At 45.6% G+C, this 20,729-nt stretch overlaps 1 protein-coding gene across 1 annotated transcript; it reads right to left on the bottom strand.

The window, feature by feature from the left end:
- Positions 1 to 384: 384 nt before the first annotated feature.
- Positions 385 to 17,330, bottom strand: LOC120935286 (allurin-like). Its single transcript, XM_040347430.1, has 3 exons — positions 17,234 to 17,330; positions 12,917 to 13,007; positions 385 to 659 (listed from the first exon to the last, which is right to left on the bottom strand). Exons 1-3 carry the CDS (start codon positions 17,267 to 17,269, stop codon positions 469 to 471), a joined length of 318 nt encoding a protein of 105 aa, XP_040203364.1. The 5' UTR covers positions 17,270 to 17,330; the 3' UTR covers positions 385 to 468.
- Positions 17,331 to 20,729: the final 3,399 nt, after the last annotated feature.

Raw genomic sequence — 20,729 nt, 5'->3', positions numbered from 1 at the left:
ACATACACCATTCAACAGCTAGCATGGTAAAGACTGCCAGCAAAATGCCTGCCCTAACCATAATTTCTGGCTGGGCTCCCAATAACAAAAATCTGCTAGCAAGGCAATACTTGCTAACAAAGCTACAATAATATACAAATATCCATCTTTGCCCCCCAAGCACAGCATTCAGTACTTACAGTGTATTTATACAGAGGATGGTACTGATGTCCCCCATACATATCACAAAACAATCAGTAGAACCAAAGATCCAGGCAGCTGAAGTTCTATGCAAATCCTTTTTCTGTATAAGCCCAGCTTAACTTTTACAGGTTTTGAACATAACTTCAGCAGTATTTTGAATCTACTGGCCTCTTGCTTTTATCACACACCTCAGGTTATACTGCCCAGGTTCATGGTGGTCTTTGCAGTGGTTTAGACTAGAGGTCAGACCTTCTAGATAATTTTAGCCTTCTGACCTTAACAATACTATCTCACTAACTGTTCAGAAGTTGCTAGTAATTCCAAAATTACCGGATTGAAGTCTCCAATTGTGCTTTTTCCTTCAAATCCAGGCTTAAAATATTCTTGGCTATTATTCCAGTCATTGATCGTTTCTGCCCATGAATCTTGTGTAGTAGAGAGGTGGATGTTTTCCCCACAAAAAGTGAGAAATGGCTCTAATAAAAAAGTAAAACATTTAAATACATGAATAACTGGGCCTCCTAAAAGCATAAAAGGCAGTAGAACTTAGATAGGCATCTCACAGTACAATAATAAGCACCCCAGCCAGGGGTTAGTTATGGTCTCCCTGTTAGTGGCACAATCCTTTAAAGTGGTTGTAAAGCCTGTACTACCACGTTTACCTATAGGTAAGCCAATAATAAGGCTTACCTGTAGGTACTGTGAATATCTCCTAAACTTGCATCGTTTAGGAGATATTCACTATATATGCTGGCGCCAACTTCTTTGGCGCAGGCACACTGAAGAAAGGGCTCGATTGTGCCGTTTCTAAAGGGCCTGAGCCATGAGCGGCAGCTCCCACGCAAGTGCGGGAGTGATGTCAACACAGCTATGGCCAATCACAGTGCCGGATCCTGCGAACCCGAAAATAATCCTGGGAGACATGTCTCCGGTCACAGCGGTGTAACAGCGTCGATCTACGGTAAGTATTTCATTTTATTCATAAAAGTTTTATTAAGAATGAAGAGAGCAGATATCTTTTAGAACAGGTAAAGACAATGCATACATGTTAACATAAGTTGTAATCTCTACATACAGTGTTGAATATAACAAGAGGCTATAAAACAGTGGTTCTCAACCTTGCTAGTTGTGGGGACCCCTAATAGTAAAAAAAAAATTGTAGCATGGGTTGTCGGGACCCAAAGCAAGAAGTAATGTGCGCCCCTAACCCACGGACATTTAGCGCTCCGTGAGTCCCTTCCACTCGTACAGTATTAAAACCCCTTATGGTACATTTTAGGATGTACCACTTTTTCTCTTCTCCTTTTTCCTTTTATCTCTCTGTGCTAATTTCTTGTTTTTTTCCCCTCGTCCCACTCTTTATCCTTCTTTCCTGTTCTTTCTCTTATTCTTTCTCTCCCCTTTTCTTTGTTCTTTGTTCCTCCCCCTCTTTTCCTCTCCTTTCCATGTATTCTCTATTTTTTTCCTTCTCTTAGGCCGCGTACACACAGTCGTTCCAAACCGATGAGAATGGTCCGACGGGCCGTTTCCATCGGTTCACCGCTGAAGTGGCCTGACGGTCTGATGTGCGTACACACCATCGTTCCAAAAACCGATCAGGTCAGAACGCGGTGACGTAAAACACACAACGTGCTGAAAAAAACAAAGTTCAATGCTTCCCAGCATGCGTCGACTTGATTCTGAGCATGCGTGGGTTTTGAACCAATGCTTTTCTGTACTAACCATCGGTTTGGACCGATCGGTCAGCGGTCCATCGGTTCGATTTTAAAGCATGTTTTAACATTTTGGACGGAAGGACAACAGACCGATGGGCCATACACACGGTCGGTTTGGACCGATGAAACTGAACTTCGGTCCATTCTCATCGGTTTGGAACGACGGTGTGTACGCGGCCTTACTCCTTGGTGAGAGGGCGGGAAGTTGGGATGAGTGGCAATGCTCTGGGAACTTCTTTGGTGCGCTTGATCAAGGTCATCTGCTGATCTGAGAACCGTAGTGGGGACTTTTAATGGCAAATATAATCACAAGTAGTGTTACTCACTCTCCGACTTTGTGGTGTCTGGTAGCAGTGACACCTATGCTGAAATCAAGAGATAGGGTCTCCTCCAGCCCCTCCCACTTCACATTCCTCACCAGTTATCTGACCTCTAGTCTCTGCCCCCCAGCCTTTCCATTAACTCAATGGGTGGCTGTGAAAAGGCAGAGTGGCCGGCCGTGGGCTCCAGGGCCAGCCCTGCTGGGTAGCCGCAAAAAAAGGCTGGGAGAGTGGTGTGGGCTTCAGGAACAGCCCAGGATTTGGTGACCCCTGGCAAATCATCATTCGACCCCCTGAGGGGGTCCTGACCCCCAGGTTGAGAACCACTGCTATAAAAGGTATAAAACATTTAACGGTGAGGCTTATCAAGGATGGTCAACAGTTCCATTGCTAAAAGGAAAGTTACATTCATTTTAGTCTTTTGAGAGAGCTATATATGGTAGATACCAAATATTGTAGATGTCTCTCAGGGTTAGATGAGGATCTACTGTATAGTGGATTTAAAACATGGTTCTTCATAGGCCAGCGGGACAGGGGGAGCCTGGGATATGTTAAGAAGGGCCGACGAGCCTTCATGTAAGGTAGTGTAGTCAATGTAGAAAATTAGTTCATCGTATGTCAGAGGGGACATTAGATATAAAGAAGCATAGTATCAAGGTGGGAAGGTGGGAGGGGGTTTGCATTGGTTTGCATAGGGGGAGGGGATGAATGTCTTTAATTTGGGCGATGGAATTAATAATTGTGGATGCTTACAATAAATATAGGGGTTATATATCTTTGTAAGCCAGGCAGGTATTTATTTTACATGAGATCACTATGAGGTCACATTAAGGTACTGGGATGGGGGTTACTGAGTTTGCTGAATTCCGCAGTGGTTTGGAAGGGGGTCCAGCAGGCCTATTTGCCAGAGAATTCGGTGGGGGAATCTCGGGCTATGCTAATCAAGCGTTCCATCTCTGCTGTTTTATTTATCTTTGTTAGCCATTCTTTGATTGAGGGAGGTTGGGTGGAACCCCAATAGAGTGGGATGCATTGTTTTGCAGCATTTACTACTGATGTGAAGTATGTGCCATGTGGGAGGGTGAAGTGATGTAGGAGGAATTGGGCTGGGGAGTGGTCTAGCGTATAGGTAGTTACCTGGGCAATGATGCGGACAAATGGACATGACCAGCAGTGATTCACTTTCAGATTGACATATCCAGCAGGTGTCTGGAAGGTCCAGGTAGAATTTTTGTAGTAAAGTGGGGGTTCTATACCATCGAGTTTGGACTTTATAGTAATTTCCTTGGGTGAAAAAGTTGATTCACCCCTTGTGGTTGTTTGGATGACTTTGTTCCCAATCTTCTGGTGATAGAGGTATGGAGAGATCCCTTTCCCAGGCTGCACAGGCTGACCCGTGGTTTGAGGGAATGAGGTAAGTATTGATTGACCCCTTGTGGATGTTTGGATGAATTTGTTCCCAATCTTCTGATGATAGAGGTATGGACAGGTCCCTTTCCCAGGCTGCACAGGCGGACCCGTGGTTTGAGGGAATAATGTAAGTATTTCATAATGAGCTAGTATGCGATGCATACTAGCTCATTATGCCTTTGTCTTGCAGGTTATTTTTATTTTAGATGGGTTTACAACAACTTTAAACCGGAACCAAACCCACTGATTTAACTGTTTCCCAAAACAGTTACACTTAGGGCATGCTGTGAATGATAACTGCTACAGTTGCTAGTGTGCTTTTGTCAGCTCTCAAGCAAGTTGTCAAGCCATCAAATGGCTAGTGTCATAGCGGGTTGAACGAATAAAAAATGACTTGATTCCAAATCCACACACTCAATGTGGATGGGGCAATCCTCCCCGCTGAGCTATTGTATTCTGACAACAGGGAGACCTCTGCGCTGTCAGAGTACACTGATCAGCATTCTAGACAATAGCCAGAGGTGCTGATCAAATGGGGAATCTTGGCAGATGAATTTTGATCCATGTATTGTCGTCTTAACATACCTGCTCCCTCAGCTGTAAAGGATAGGTTTAATGCCATTTTAAATCCTCCAAAGCAGAGAAAGATATTGGCGAAGTGGGTGTCAGCATCATGTGATTATCACAGTGAACGTTGGGCAGGCGATGTTCTGACGTCACCACGTTACCAGCTGAACCCGGAAGACATGGGCAGGCACATCGAGGAGCCGGCCGGCTCGATTTTTTACTATATGCTTCAAACAATTGACAAATTGTAAGTGTCCATTTTTATATTTATTATTAAAGTTAACCTGGATTTTACACAATGCAAGTTTTCCTTTTCATGGCACATCTTTACATGTATTGAACTTGAAAGTCTACATTGAGGAGTTCCCTGGTGGAGAGCTGTTTGGAAGTTACCTGCCTTATGCGTTTGCGATCTCCTAATCAGAGATTAATTCCAGCTGGTAAGAGGCAGTAATACCTATGGTGGAGGCTTTCCTTTCCTCACGTTCTTCTGGATGTTGGGAGTTTTCTGCACTGAAAAACCTAGTCCTGGGATTTCATTTTTTTGGATTGTGTAATCTTTGGACTCTGTGAATACACTTATCACTGGGTCGTTTTTCTTTTATCCATTTACTTATATGGGTTGGGAGTTTTTTGCACTTGATTAATAAGTTCAAACTTATCCATTGGGATTTCACCTATCTGAATTGCCAATATCTGGACTTTACTCTTTACACTTATCACTGGGGCATTTTATATACAGTATCATACTAATTTATTTGGTCACCATTTTTTATATATAGGTTAGGATGAAGGAAAAAAGCTGGGACAGCCGCACTCCAAAAAAACTCCTCCTTTAATTAAAAATCACAAAATACATGCCACAGCAAAAAACAGCACAACAAAAGAAAAGCTGACGTTTCGCACTATGCCTTAGTGCTTCTTCATAGCTTCACAGCTATGAAGAAGCACTAAGGCATAGTGCGAAACGTCAGCTTTTCTTTTGTTGTGCTGTTTTTTGCTGTGGCATGTATTTTGTGATTTTTAATTAAAGGAGGAGTTTTTTTGGAGTGCGGCTGTCCCAGCTTTTTTCCTTCATCCTAACCTGCATTTTGATTGCACTGCCTGCACCCTTGGCTCGGACCACAGGAATCAGATTACCTGGTTCTCTTTGAGCGGTTACCCACTCTCTCATTTTTTATATATAGGTTCTGTTTTTTAACAATTCTGTTTTCTAACAATTCTATATTGCTTATATATAGAGGGATCTTTATATAGTCACTTAATTAGCGCAGCTTTTTTTGTATCAATTTTTGGTTTAGTGTAATATAACACTTATAGTTGCTTGCTGATCATTATATATTTTTTTTTGGATGAGCGCAATATTTTTTTTTACCACAGAGCACAAGTAGTGTTTGAGGAACCAGCCGGAGTTAAGGGGAACTCCAACCCACTTGCAGATTCTGGGTAAACAGCTTGCTGGAACTTTCGGATGCAGAGATCAGAGGACTAGCCGTGTCGGTAAACTTGCAGGCAGCAGGGTACCAAATCATCAGCAGAAGCAGGGTCAAATGGGTAGCCGGGTTCAGGAACCAAGTAATCAGGAAGGTATCAGAGTCCAGTGACGAAGTCAGGGAAAGCCAAGTCAGCAACAGAAATTTAGCACAATACACGGGCGTCAGGAAATCAGGGCACTGCTGAAGACCAGTCAGTACCGCCTGGACGTCAGAGCCCCCTTTAAATAGGCACCAGGAGAGATTAGGAACCCCCTACGCGTGGATGCCGTCCATTGTGCACGCGCATGCGCAGTAGCGCTCTGGAGCGGCCGTTGTGTCCCATGTGCGCCAAAGGCATTCCAGTCTTTCTCTTACAACTAGGCTGAGCAGAAGCCATCCTAGGAGCCAAGGTCGGGACCTGTTCAGCAGGAGGCCTGTTCAGCAGTCGCTTGAGCATCAAGATTTACCAAAGGGACTGAGTGTATAACTTCAACCACTACACATGTGTGGCACAGTGGCTGCAATTAATGGGCACAGTGGCTGCGTTTGATGTTTTTTTTTGTTTTTAGAATTTTTCAGTTTGTTTGTACCGCCCAAAAATTTGGAGTACCAGATGCCACCAAGCCCGCTGACAGCTGATGACTCATCGGTTGTTAAGAATGCATCTTCCCGTCCCCCTCCTTAGCAACCAGCTATATACAGTGTTAAAAAAAAAAACACGAATCACGGTAAAAAACATGTTCAAAAACGTGGCACACACCGCAAAAAGCACTACAGAAACCCTCAAAAGCAACATGCATAGATGTGCATCGAGCCTCAGATGTACTAGCAGCAAATTTTGGGCCAGATTCACAAAGCACTTACGCCGACTTATCTCGAGATGCACGGCGTAATTGAAAAATGCGCCGCGTGTATCTTTGCGCCGTATCCTCAAAACGAGATACGCCTGAAATCCATTTTTTTCCGTCCTACCTAAAAAATTTACACCGGCGCTTCTACGAGCACAAAATACGCTAGACACACCACTGTTTTGATAGGCAAAGATGCAAATGAGGGAGATAAGGCGCTCCACAAAATTAAGTGTGTGCGGCGTAGGCTACGCCCTGTGCGCATCTGTTAGTTTCCCGGTGTAAATTTACACCTTATAAAAGCTGCCCTAACTTTACACCAGCCGTGTAAATGTCAGCTAAAGCAACACCATTAAGGAAGAGCTGAGCACACACACTTGCAGGACAACAATCTGTATGCCACCATGCCAGGGGCATCCATGCTCATATCTATACTAGTGACTTTAGTAACCCAGGGTACCCCATCTTCTGAGGGAACAGCAGCCAGGAGACGCCTCACAGAATGCATCTTTGCACAGTAAACACACACCTTAATCATGTCACAATGAGAATGCATGCACGCACACCCACTGTGGTCCCTAGCACAGACACATCACATGCACATCTAATTGGATTAGATCCAAGTACCCCCAATGGTACTTGGGAGCATTAACGCCACGCCACGGCTCCAATTATGTCACTACTCCACCAAAACTGAGGGTGACACCCTTATTTAATCAGGAATGCCACCCCCACATTCATACATCATTCACACACATAAAACAAATCATAAGTACAGTATAAATAATAAAAAATAAAAAGTACCCCCAAACTTAACGGTGGCGGCGTGAGCTACGCCTGGGCCGGCCATGGGCACAGCCACGGCCAACCAGGGGAGACTCCTGGGGGGGGGTGAAGCAGGGGAAGGAGGAGCCTCCCCTGGTGACTGTCCTCCTGCTGGCCTGCTCTCCAAGGCCACGGCTATCCTGGTCAGACTCAGTGTGAGGGCTGCCGTATTGGCCTGGACAGCCCGGGTGTTGTCCTGGACAGCCTGGGTCAGGGCACTCACCTCCTGGGCCATGCCTGTTGTGGCGGTCTGCAGCTCACAAATGCATGTGATGACCGCCACAGAGTTTGTGGCCACATCAGTGAGTGACTCCTTAATTGAGCCCAGGCTGTCCTCCATCTGGGTCAAAGTCTGGTTGATCTGACCCAGATGGCGGGTCTGAAGGGCCTGGTCCCTCCGCAGATTGGCCGGCAGACACTCGGCCACCCCCCTGGTCTTATGGGTAGCCTTCCTGCCTGCAGCTGAGTCTTGTGGCCTGGGAGGAGGGGAGAGAGAGACCCTTGTGGGGGAGGCCTGTTGGGGGAGGAGTGGGAGGGGCTACCCCTGATGGTGGCCTGACTGCTGCCAGCCTCAGGGGTAGCCTCAGGGGGAAACACATCTGAAGCCAAAAGGATTTCCCTGGCAATGTCCATATCTTCATCCTCATCCTCCCCCCCTCATCCTTCTCCCCCCTCAACCTCCTCCTGAGGTGAGATGTGGCCACTCCCCTCCCCTGGGGACTCCTGCCCTTCTTGGGGCTCTTCTGCAGGCTGTTGTCTGGGGGTGGTGCAGCAGACTGGCCTGATGGCCCAGAAACCTCCTGGCCTGATGGCCCAGCAATCTCCTGGCCATCTGTGGAGGACACAAAACATTCACAGGTTGGAGGATCCACACACTTGGCACATATTCCCTTCCCCCACCCACACATGCTACTCACCAGATAGAAAAAACAAAAAATTACCTGGCCTCACAGGATCATCCGATTCAAAGCCGGGCAGGCCCACCACCTGCTGGCTATGGAAGCACCGGGCCACTGCCCACTCCTCCTCAGTCAGCCTGACGGAGCAGGGTGGTCCTCCGCCAGTGCCCGTGGCATGGGCACTTATCTTGGCCATCTTGTCACGGACCAGGCTCCTGAGATCATTGATCTTCTTGGATATCCCACTGGGGTCCTCGTCTCCCCCCCCGCATTGATCTCGTCAGTAATTCGCTGGATGATCTCCCTCTTCCTGGCCGGGGTGGTGTCCCGGCTCTCAGGGCCATGCAAATAACGCCCGAAACGGGTGATGGCCCTAGCAAGTATCTGCTTTTCTCTGACAGAAAAATTCAACTTCCTGCACTTCGGTGCCATAACACCCAACACTCAGCACCAACAAAAAACAAACACAACAAACAAACACAAATACTCACAGAACAAACAGACACAGATGCTCACAGCACAAACACACACAAAAAGACACAGAAGAAACACACACAAAAATCAAACCACACAAGCAGACAGCTAATACAAATTCAAAAACAAACAGAAAAAACACTCAGAAAAAAAACACAGCTACTACACTCTACTACTCCTCCAAATCTTTTATCTAACACTACACTCACCAACACACACCAACAGATGACAGAGCAAAAGCTTGAGGAAGGGGAAAACAGGGATGTACTTTTGCAAGGGAAGTGCGTTTGTCTGGGGCTATTTATACACAGGGCGATTCTCAAACTAAGTACGCTTGGCCTTTTACCTATCTCACTGATTACGCCGAGCCGAGTTCTATGCATGCCCAGTGAGGTGCAGATTCTTGCGCGCATGCGCAGTACGGCCGGCCCTTCATTTGCATGGGGTCACGGCTCATTTCAATGGAGCACGCCCACTTCCTTCCCACTTGCAATTACCCCGCCTTACGCCTCGGGATTTAAGTTACGCTGGAGCAAATTTGGGCGCAAATGCGCTGTGGATACGGCACTTACGACACAAAATTAGGGCGCCCTAACTTAAATGACATAGGTTTGGAGTAACTTAATTTGCGCCGCTCTACGTGAATATGGCCCTTTGTTACTAAAACAGACTGAATCCAAACTCCAGCTCACTCTTTAACTGCTTGCCGACCAGCCGCCGTCATTCTACGGAGGCAGGTCGGCTCTGCTGGGCGAGAGCCCGTAGCTATACGGCGGCTCTTGGAGCCGCCACTAGGGGCGTGCGCGCCGCCTGAGGCGCGCGCCCCCCGCTCGCCCCCGACTCCCGTGCGTGTGCCCGGCGGGCGCGATCGCCGCCGGGCACACGCGATCGCTCGTTACAGAGCGGGGACCGGGAGCTGTGTGTGTAAACACACAGCTCTCGGTCCTGTCAGCGGGGGAAATGCTGATCTTCTGTTCATACAATGTATGAACAGAGGATCAGTGTTTCCCCTAGTGAGGCCACCCCCCCCCCCACAGTAAGAACACACCCAGGCATACTTAACCCCTTCCCCACCCCCTAGTGTTAACCCCTTCACTGCCAGTGGCATTTTTATAGTAATCCAATGCATTTTTATAGCACTGATCGCTATAAAAATGCCAATGGTCCCAAAAATGTGTCAAAAGTGTCCGAAGTGTCCGCCATAATGTCGCAGTACCGAAAAAAAAAATCGCTGATCGCCGCCATTACTAGTAAAAAAAAATATGAATAAAAATGCCATAAAAATACCCCCTATTTTGTAAACGCTATAACTTTTGCGCAAACCAATCAATTAACGCTTATTGCGTTTTTTTTTTACGAAAAATATATAGAAGAATACGTATCGGCCTAAACTGAGGAAAAAAAATGTTTTTTTATATATTTTTGGGGGATATTTATTATGGCAAAAAGTTAAAAATATTATTTTTTTTCAAAATTGTCGCTATATTTTTGTTTATAGCGCAAAAAATAAAAACCGCAGAGGTGATCAAATACCACCAAAAGAAAGCTCTATTTGTGGGAAAAAAAGGACGCCAATTTTGTTTGGGAGCCACGTCGCACGCGCAATTGTCTGTTAAAGCGACGCAGTCCCGAATCGCAAAAAGGTCTCTGGTCTTTGGGCAGCAATATGGTCCGGGGGGTAAGTGGTTAAAAGGAGTTACAGCAAACAGTTTTATTTTACCTTTGAAGCAAAGGTTTTATATAACTAAAAGCTGAAAATTGTAAGCAACCCTGTCAGTGGTAAATGGTTTGTCTCATTCCTGTAACTACCACATCTGCAGAAGAACTTATTGAACAATAGGCTTACTGGCAGGATCACCAAGGGAAAATAAAATAAATATTACAGTCTCGCACCACAGTTTAGAAAACCTATACACAATCTCAAAGCTGCTGAGACAAACACAATCTTGTGTCACTCTATGTGCATACTATATCACACCACTAAATGACCACTGTTCATGCACAATTATAATAATTCATCAAAATATCAACAAAAAAGTGTAACAATATCACTAAAGAAAAAGTGTCCATTGCCTATTTGTGACACAGCTAAATAAATGAAAGCGTCCAGTGTCACTTAAAGGGGTTGTAAAGGTTAATTTTTTTATTTTCTAAATAGGTTCCTTTAGAGCTGGGTCACACAGAGGCAACACGACTTTCAGCGCGACTTTGGGAGGCAACTTGAACACGACTTGAGTATGAATCACAACGCGACTTACAATTAGGGTTGCCAACTCATCCCTTTAAAACAGAACACAAATTAATTACACAGGTTCTGTGGCTGATTAAGGAGGTAATTAAACTCACTTGGTGCCTTATTTGCATTAAATTAGCCTCAGAACCTGTGTAATTCATATGTGTTCTGTTTTAAAGGGATGAGGTGGCAACTCTACTTACAACACACCTTGAAGTCGCCGCCAGGAAGGCGAACTTGATGCCAAATTTTAAATAAAAAACGGCATGGGTTACCCTTGAAATCCATACCAGACCTAAGGGCTTGTTATGCTCTTGAAGGTTGAACCAATGCCGTTTTTTGTTTTTTTTATTTGGCGTGGAGTTCTCCTGTGGGAGGGAGGGGCTTGCCTTAGAACAGGTTCACACTGGGGCGACTTCCTGTAAAGTTGCCTCACTGTGAAAGGGGATCCGACTTGGAGGCGACTTCCATTGAAATCAATGGGTACAAGTCAAGTAGTACAGGAACCTTTATTCAAGTCGGAGCGACTGCAGTAGTGTACATTAAGACAGCTCCATTCACTTACATTCATTTTTTCATGCAGCGCGACTTAATTCGACTAGGGGTGACCTGGGGCGACCTGAAATCGGATCCCAGGTCGCCCCTGTGTGAACCAGCTCTTAAGCTAGTGCATTGTTGGTTCACTTACCTTTTCCTTCGATTTTCCTTCTAATTTTCTTTTTTTGTTGTCTGAATTTCTCACTTCCTGTTTCTCCTCAGTAAACTTGCCACCCTCATACGAGCGGTGGTTAGTCAGCCAGAACAGCTTACTGAACAGCTTACTGAGGAGGAACAGGAAGTGAGAATTTCAGACAAAGAAAACACAGAATTTTTTTTTTTAGAAGGGAAATAGAAGGAAAAGGTAAGTGAACCAACAATGCACTAGCTTAACCTCCCTAGCGGTATGATTATTTCAGATTTTAGGTGCTGAAAGCGGCACCATTATTTGCAAGTAAATTTGGCGTTTTATACTGTAGGCCTGTAATTTTTAGGAATAACTCACTTAAATCTGACCAAACAAGAGTCTAGTAGGCATCCCGGGTATGATTTTTTTTTAAAACAAAATGATAAATTATAACATAATAAATAATTATAAATAATTATAACAAATAATAATATAATTATAATAAAAATTATTCAATAATGTAACTCAAAATCACTGAAATTTGCTCAGTTGCACAATTGTCGCTGTCATTACTTTTATTTTTTTATGATGAATTTCCCCACAAATCGCTATCGCACAATTCTGCAAGTGATTATAATTTATTATCGCTGTTTTCTAGCTGCTCTAAAACCATTTTTGACATAAAGGGACACTTTTGGTTGCTATGGACAATCTACAGTTTGCAGGCAGAAATGTAATGTGTTTGTTTACCTTTTTGAATTTGGCGCCGTTCGCCGCCCCCGTGCGTCGTAACGTCGCAGGGAATGGAGATCGGTGGCACACAGAGGCACTGTGTGAATCGAGCGAGGACACGCTCGCTCACACAGCGCAGTGGCATCGCTGGATCCAGCGACAAGGTAAGTAAACCATGCCTGTGGATTCAGCGAGGCGAGCCCGAGTCTGACTCAGGGTTACCGATCGCAGCACAGAAATGTAACCCCGAGTCAGACTCGGGAATACCGCCAGGGGGGTTAAAGGAACCTATTTAGAAAATAAAAAACAAACCTTTACAACCCCTTTAAATAAAGTGCTCAGTGCTTTTTCTTCATTTTCTCTTCACTTGCAATAATCCACATGGTGCATCTTTCCCAATTTGGAACTTTTCACCCACGTCACGTGTCAACACCAGAAAACTCACCGGATGGGCATGACTTGTTTGTTTATCAGTGGGTCACTAATATACTGTATATATATGTTTTATTATTTGGTTTAGATACAATTAATTCTTTATAGATCCGGTCTAATGCTGTAATTTAATACTGACTTTTTATTACCCGTTTGGATGGATCACTGGGCTTTTCACTGCATGTACTTGCAACCTTTTTAGCATTTCGGGCAGCTTTGTCATTCCAAACCTAAATGCAATAAGAGTAAATGAATTTCAGCCAACAATCAGAATAATTCAATGCAATTTTTAATTCTTCAGATTTTTAGGCAGAACGTTTGGTTTGGCTTTGGATAAACGTGGGAAGAGCATTTACTTTTGTCAAGTTTATATTGCTGTCTGTGACAACGTTAGGGAGAATTCACCTCATTTCCTTCCCTGCTACATCATTTGCATTGCTTGTGATAAAAACACATGTTAATAAAAGGCAAAGAATCCTTATGATGAAAGCCATCCTTGCGTGCTGATTTTTGTAACACATAAATATTGCATTATTATTTATTTCTATTATTCCTATTTATGTACACCCATGTGGTGTTCAATTCAATACCTAGGAGCCAGCTACATAGGGTTAAAACAATCATTAGTGATCCACAATAATGTGAAGTAAGATTAAATGAAATGGAAACCAGGCTTGTTAGGCAAGGTTATCCACGTTTATTAATCAACCACTTCAACCCTGGAAGATTTTCGACCAGGGCATTTTTGGCGATTCGGCACTGCGACTTTGTACAAAATTTACGTCCTTTTTTCCCTACACATAGAACTTTCTTTTTGTGGTAAATGATCACCTCTGCGATTAATTTTTTTTGCGGTATAAACAAAAAAAGAGCGTAATTTTTGAAAAAAAAACTATATTTTTTTATCTTTTACTATACTAAATATGCCCAATTTAAAATAATAATATTTTCTTCCTCAGTTTAGGACAATATGTATTCTTCTACATATTTTTGATAAAAAAAAATAGAGAGAAATAGAGAGAAATTCTGTCATATCAGCTATTAGGTATATTGGTCCAGAAACAGAAAGCCCTCATATACCATATCTAATATGAGACTGGAAGGAACTAGAAGCTCTATCAAAAGAAAGCAAACCTAAAGTATCTCTAGCGAAAGGTACACCAGATGTTAGGATGTCAGAACCCCCGTCTGTTACTCATATTCAGAAGCATAGGTGTGCGCACAGTGGGGCAGATCCACGTACCTTTGCGCCGGGCGCAGCGTATCTAAGATACACTACGCCGCCGTAACTTATCTTTTTTTTTCCGAATCCTCAAAGAATTTGCGCCGTAAGTTACAGCGGCGTAGTTTATCTCTGGCGGCATAAGGGCGCGGAATTCAAATTGATGTAATGGGGGCGTGTTTTATGTAAATACGTCGTGACCCGACGTAAACAACGTTTTTTTTTAACTGCGCATGCGCTGTCCGTGGGGGTATCCCAGTGCGCATGCTCGAAATTAAATCGGAACCAGCCAATGCTTACGACGGTGACGTCATTCTACGCAAATTCCTATTCGCGAACGACTTACGCAAACGACGTAAACATTTCAAAATTGTACGCGGGAACGACGGCCATACTTAACATTGAGTATGCCTCAGAATAGCAGCTTTAACTATACGCCGGAAAAAGCCGACGTAAAAACAATGCGCCGGCCGGACGTACGTTCGTGGATCGCCGTAACTAGCTAATTTGCATACTCAACGCGGAATTCGACGGGAACGCCACCTAGCGGCCACCGAAAAATTGCAGCTTAGATCCGACGGCGTACTAAGACGTATGCCTGTCGGATCTAGCCGAGATGCCGTCGTATCTTGTTTTGAGGATACCAAAACAAAGATACGACGCGCAAAATTTGAAATTACACGGCGTATCAAGAGATACGCCTGCGTAATACCTTTGTGGATCTGCCCAGTGTGTGCCAAATGTGGGCACACACTAATCACTCTGTGTGGTGTTGATTCCCCCCCCTGTTTAGACCCCTGATAAATCACCATGCCCTCTATCGGGGCTCCTTAAAAAAAAATTGGAAAGATAAAATAAAATTGTGAAAAATAATAAGAAATAAAAAATACTGACTCTGACTGTCCACTGCCCTACTGACCAATCTCTGCCCTACTACTGACACAGTCTATTACTCTACTGATGCTGTCAGTATATATACACATGCATACACACGCATGTGTGTTTGAGTTTTGGGGTGCACACCCTAATGCAATAGGCTACGCACACCTATGTTTAGAAGGCTAGAGAACTCTTCATGAAAAATAAAAAGGGTGGTTTCATAATTACCTTGCCAAACTAACCTAATTTACGATTGTGTTTGAGAATCATGTCAAAGTAAAGTTAATACCTTATTTGGTACCTGAAGCTCAGATAAATGCAATTTAAGAAAAAAAAAATCTATTACTTGGGTGTTATAGAGGAATTTCACAGAGTGGTCCAGTCCCATACTACTCATTCCTAAGAGCCCTTTCACACAGGGCGGATCAGTAATGATCGGCCCCGTGAACCCCCACTTGCTCAGCAGGGATCGCTCCGTTGATCCCCGCTGAGCAGGCGGATGACAGGGCGGTCCCCGCACACTATGCAGGGACCGCCCTGTCTTTTCTCTGCTCTCCCCTATGGGGGGGATCGAAAAAACACGGTCCGTATGTCCGTGTTCACCCGATCCGATCCGCAGATGGAAGGAAATATAGGGTTTTCATCCGCTGACACCCACGATCTCATAGGGACCAATGTATGTCCCTTTTTCATCTGCAGATGGATAGATGAAAAAGCGGACATAGGGTCCGCAGGTGTGAAAAGGGGCCTAAACCAGGTGGTAGCCAGAGGTTCTGCTACAATTGCAGGTAACTAAATAATATGTACACTTTAAAAGATTGGGAAAACCTACTCTGTATAGCTGATGAAAATTGCATTGGATTCAACTTCAGTTTAGCTGCCTGTGGATTAAAAATATGTAGCACTACCCCCGTATGAGCTGCTGGTTTAGATTTTGGGTTTTGCATGTTACCGCTAAGTTCGTTGTCCAGGGGAGGAAGTCTTTAGAAATGGCAATGTCCACACAAGATGTAAAACTGTAGGCTTTATTTTCGCTCCATAAACGTGTGAAGGAAGTAGAGATTATAGAGAGAAGGGCAAGGTTCAGGCATGCGGTACAGAATGCACAAAAGTATTCAAAGTTCCAATAATCGCCACTCACTCCTGAGTGGGTATTGCTCCCCCGGATAGACCCCTCTCACATGGCCTAGTATCCGGAGTGAAGCACGGACAGTATAGAAACAGTGTCTGCCACAGACCGTCTGAAAACACATAATGGATAGTCAGGGATCCTCTGCCATAGGATTTAAAGTCCCGAACTTCCTGTCTTACAGCCAAAGAGCCTTTAAGCCAATCCGGGGGACTGTAAGACAATTTGCGTTGTGGATCCCTTTTCCTTAACAAGGTCACCAGGCCTATGCCGAGACATCAGCTCTCCTTGCTTGTCTCCTCCAGGGCAGGTCCTCCCCCGGTTTCCTTTTCTAAGAAGCTTCCTCCACTTGGATGGACAGCTTGAGATCCCTTGTAGAACCATAGGCCCCAGCCAGAATAGCTGGGCCTACTTGACAGGAACACATCCTCAGAACAACGTGGTCCCGAGACTGGAATCACGCACACCCACCTCGCGCCAGGAGGGCCACGAGGCGAAGGACCCCGGAAAACGGCGTCTGCCCTTAAGTATCCCCTACCAGCATGCACAACGGGGCACCACTCCCACTGGGCTGCTGCCGAGAAGGGTCACTTAACAAACTATGGTTTGCCCGAGTTCCAACATGGGCCTGAAGTGGTAACACCACCTACAGGCAACAAGGGGAAACTTCTACCGAGCACAACCACAGCCAGAACAGAGGCTAATTTAAATGGAATTAACAGAGTCTGAGCCCAACTATTGGCTCAGACACCCCTAAATTTACTGCTGGGCTCTGAGGAAGAGGTCTCTGTCACCTCGAAACGTGTCAGCCAGCAGCAACGCACCTCGCCACCCCCCCCCCACATTCTGGAGTGTGGTTCGAGGGGTATTTCAATTATCGTTTGACAAGCCTTTTATCATTCTTTGTTTGTGAGTAGTTTTCATTATTTTGTTATTTCATTAAAATTTGTCAAACGGTAGTACACGAGGCTGGTGCGCCTTTCTTTCTCCCTTTTTGTCTTCTATCAGGATTCCCCCATCCATGGAGGGCAGCAAGGCCTCTGTTACTACGGGTTTTTTTTTACATCTAAGGAGAACTGTATGTAGATATCTGACTAATCATCAAGGATCCCACTTGTGCACAGGAGTTTGTGTTTCTTGTCAGAATACCCCTAAATTTACAATAGCGCCCGACTCATTGGGAGACCAGAGCTACAAATATTAGCCATTGTGAGAAGTTTTCCTACCATGTCACTGATTGAAGAATTTACTTTTCTCCTCATGTCATTGTGATGACGTAGAATTTCATCTCGGTTTTCTCTTTTCCAAGTCCCCAATTTGTCAGCCTGTGTATATAAAATATATAATTAAATATGTAATAAATACTAAAAATATAAAAATAAATATTCATTTATTTATTATTCTATAATACTCATTAGTTGTCGTGTTGAGATTAGCATATAGCATGAAAGGATAATTGAATCGAACTGGTATTAAACTCAAAAGCAAACACGTACTACATTGCAGTCTGAATAATGCACATTTTTTAGCTTGGTTATTCTTGAGTGTCCTTGTCACACTTATACAGTAACTGTTTATTCTCATCCAATGTAAGCATTGCCATTAACATATAACAGGTAGGCAACCCCCCCCCGCACTGAAGCCTCTTTGCCTGAACTCGGCTCCCTCCCCATCAGCAGAGCAGCACAGGGAAGTGTCAGTGAGACACTAATGCATTCCAATTTCAGAAATTCCCCATGCCGCACCTGCACTGAGGGGAAGGCACTGTGCCCCTACACATTGTAAAAGATGGGAAACATTGTTTGGTTTTCTAAATAGGCGATCCCTATTTCCAGAAGGAGGAGGATTGTCTTGGCCACTGCTAAAGCCAATCACAGTCCTGCTAGCCTTGTCCACCATCTGGAGGAAGATGACTCGCTTGGTTGCCACTAACAATCCCAGAAAGAAGGGATTTCACTGATTGAGAAAATCACAATCAGGTGACAGTTTGTGGAATTACTGTTGAGCTTCTGTAAACTTTGTTGAAATTATTCCTGGAACCTTTGCGTCACTTACTACTGAACACCTGCACTCTGTGTTCCTTTAAGCCACAGCCAGTATTCAGCGCAATGAAAATCACACCCAACCACTTTTTCTCAACTGCGGAGGCCCAACTTATGATCCTGCAGATCCTGCACACAGGCCCTCTGCTTTTAGAAAATGCCCCTGACCTGAGCTTATCATTGCGCATCCATTCCATATGCTTGTATGTGACATCATATACAAGCACGTGGGCTGGATGTGAGAGGAGGATCAGCAGGATGAGTGTGACAGGACAGGTTACATAGTTACATAGTTAGTCAGGTTGAAAAAAGACACAAGTCCATCCAGTTCAACCACAAAAAAATAAACAAACAAAATAAAAAAACACAATACTGTATAATCCCAAACACCCAACTCCATACCCACAGTTGATCCAAAGGAAGGCAAAAAACCCCAGCAGAGCATGATCCACTTTTCTACAGCAGGGAAAAAAAATCCTTCCTGATCCCTCGAGAGGCAATCAGATTTACCCTGGATCAACTTTACCTACAAATCTTAGTTCTCAGTTATATTATGTACATTTAGGAAAGAATCCAGGCCTTTCTTAAAGGTAGATGTGTCTCATTTCTGCTTCCTTTCACCACTCTGCATATCACGCATATCATAGATGAGAAGAGGGTACAGCAGTGGAGCAATGATCAGGAGGGTACAGCGAAGGTGAAAATGAGCAGGAGGGGTTTAGAGGCGGTACAGATGAGCAGGGGGTACAGCAGTGGGGAAAATGAGCAGGAGGGGTTCAGAGGTAAAAAAGAAGAGCAGGAGGGTACATCGGTGGGGCAGATGTGCAGGAGGTACAGTGGTGGGCCAGGTGAGTAGGGGAGTAGAGCAGTGGGGCAGATATGAAAGGAGGTGTATTGGTGGGTCAGATGAGCAGGGGGTTACAGTGGTGGGGCAAGATAGCAGGGGGAACAAAGGTGGGGCAGAAGAGCAGGGGGTACAGAGGTAAGACAGATGTGCAGAAGGTACATTGGTGGGGCAGATGAGAAAGGGGGTTACAGTGGTGTGGCAGATGAACAGAAGGGCTCAGTGTTAGGAAAGATGAGAAGGTGATTCAGTAGTGAGACAGAAGAGCATGGGGATATGGCGGTGGAGCAGATGTGCAAGGAGGTACAGTGGTGGGGCAGATGAGAAAAGGGGTACATTGATGGGGAAGATGAGCAGGAGGGTTACAGTGGTGTCAAAGATGAGCAGGGGGGGTTCAGTGTTGGGGCAGAGGAGAAACGAGGTACATTGGTGGGACATATGAGCAGGGGGTTACAGTGGTGGGGCAGAGGAGCAGGAACGACAGAGGTGGGACAGATTTGCAGGAGGTACAGTCGTGAGGCAGATGAGAAAGGGGGTTACAGTGGTGGGGCAGGTGAGCAGATAAGTTCAGTGTTCGGGCAGATGAGCAGGGGGTTACAGTGGAGGGACATAAGAGCAGGGTGGTACAGTGGTAGGGCAGATGCACAGTGGTTTACAGTGGTGGGACAGATGAGTAGGGGTACAGAGGTGGGGCAGATGTGCAGGTTAGTACAGTGGTGGGGCATATGTGCAGGGTAGTACAGTGGTGGGGCAGATGTGCAGGGGGGTACATTGGTGGGGCAGATGAGCAGGGTGGTACAGTGGTGGGGCAGATGAGCAGGAGGGTACAGTGGTGTGGCAGATGAGCAGGGGGGTACAGGGCTGGGGAAGGTGAGCAGGGGGGTACTGTGGTGGGGCAGGTGAGCAGGGGGGGTACTGTGGTGGGGCAGGTGAGCAGGGGGTGTACAGTGGTGGAGCAGATGAGCAGAGGGTTACAGTGGTGGGACAGATGTTCAGGGGGTTACAGTGGTGGGGAAGGTGAGCAGGGGGGTACAGTGGTGTGGCAGATGAGCAGGGGATACAGTGGTGGGGCAGGTGAGCAGATAAGTTCAGTGTTCGGCAGATGAGCAGGGGGTTACAGTTGAGGGACAGAAGAGCAGGGTGGTAGAGTGGTGGGGCAGATGTACAGGGATTTACAGTGGTGGGACAGATGAGTAGGGGGTACAGAGGTGGGGCAGATGTTCAGGGTAGGACAGTGGTGGGGCAGATGTGCAGGGGATGTACAGTGGTGGAGCAGATGAGCAGGGGGTACAGTGGTGTGGCAGATGAGCAGGGGGTGTACAGTGGTGGGGCAGATGAGCAGGGGTTACAGTGCTGGAGCAGATGAGCAGGGGGGTACAGTGGTCTGGCAGATGAGCAGGGGGTGTACAGTGGTTGAGCAGATGAGCAGGGGGGTACAGTGGTCTGGCAGATGAGCAGGGGGTGTAAAGTGGTGGAGCAGATGAGCAGGGGGGTATAGTTATTTTCGCAGATGGGCAGGGGGTATACAGTGGTGTGGCAGATGAGCAGGGAGTGTACAGTGGTGGGGCAGGTAAACAGGGGGTACAGTGGTGTGGCAGATGAGCAGGGAGTGTACAGTGGTGGGGCAGGTAAACAGGGGGTACAGTGGTGTGGCAGATGAGCAGGGAGTGTACAGTGGTGGGGCAGGTAAACAGGGGGTACAGTGGTGTGGCAGATGAGCAGGGAGTGTACAGTGGTGGGACAGGTAAACAGGGGGGTACAGTGGTGTGGCAGATGAGCAGGGGGGACAGTGATCTGAGGTGTGAAGGTGCAAGAATTGGGGCTCATCTGAAGTGT

The sequence above is a fragment of the Rana temporaria genome, chromosome 4 (genome assembly GCF_905171775.1).
Source record: "Rana temporaria chromosome 4, aRanTem1.1, whole genome shotgun sequence".
Lineage (NCBI taxonomy): Eukaryota > Metazoa > Chordata > Amphibia > Anura > Ranidae > Rana > Rana temporaria.
The sequence above is the reverse complement of the archived record's forward strand: the minus strand, read 5'-3'. Positions and strand labels throughout refer to the sequence as shown.

Coding starts and splice junctions, on each gene's coding strand:
- LOC120935286 (XM_040347430.1), bottom strand. CDS start 17,269: ATGAGGAGAAAAGTAAATTCTTCAATCAGTGACATG. Junction 13,008..17,233: donor ATTCTTCAATCAGTGACATG/GTAGGAAAACTT, acceptor TATTGCATTTAG/GTTTGGAATGACAAAGCTGC. Junction 660..12,916: donor ATCCAAACGGGTAATAAAAA/GTCAGTATTAAA, acceptor CTTTTTTATTAG/AGCCATTTCTCACTTTTTGT.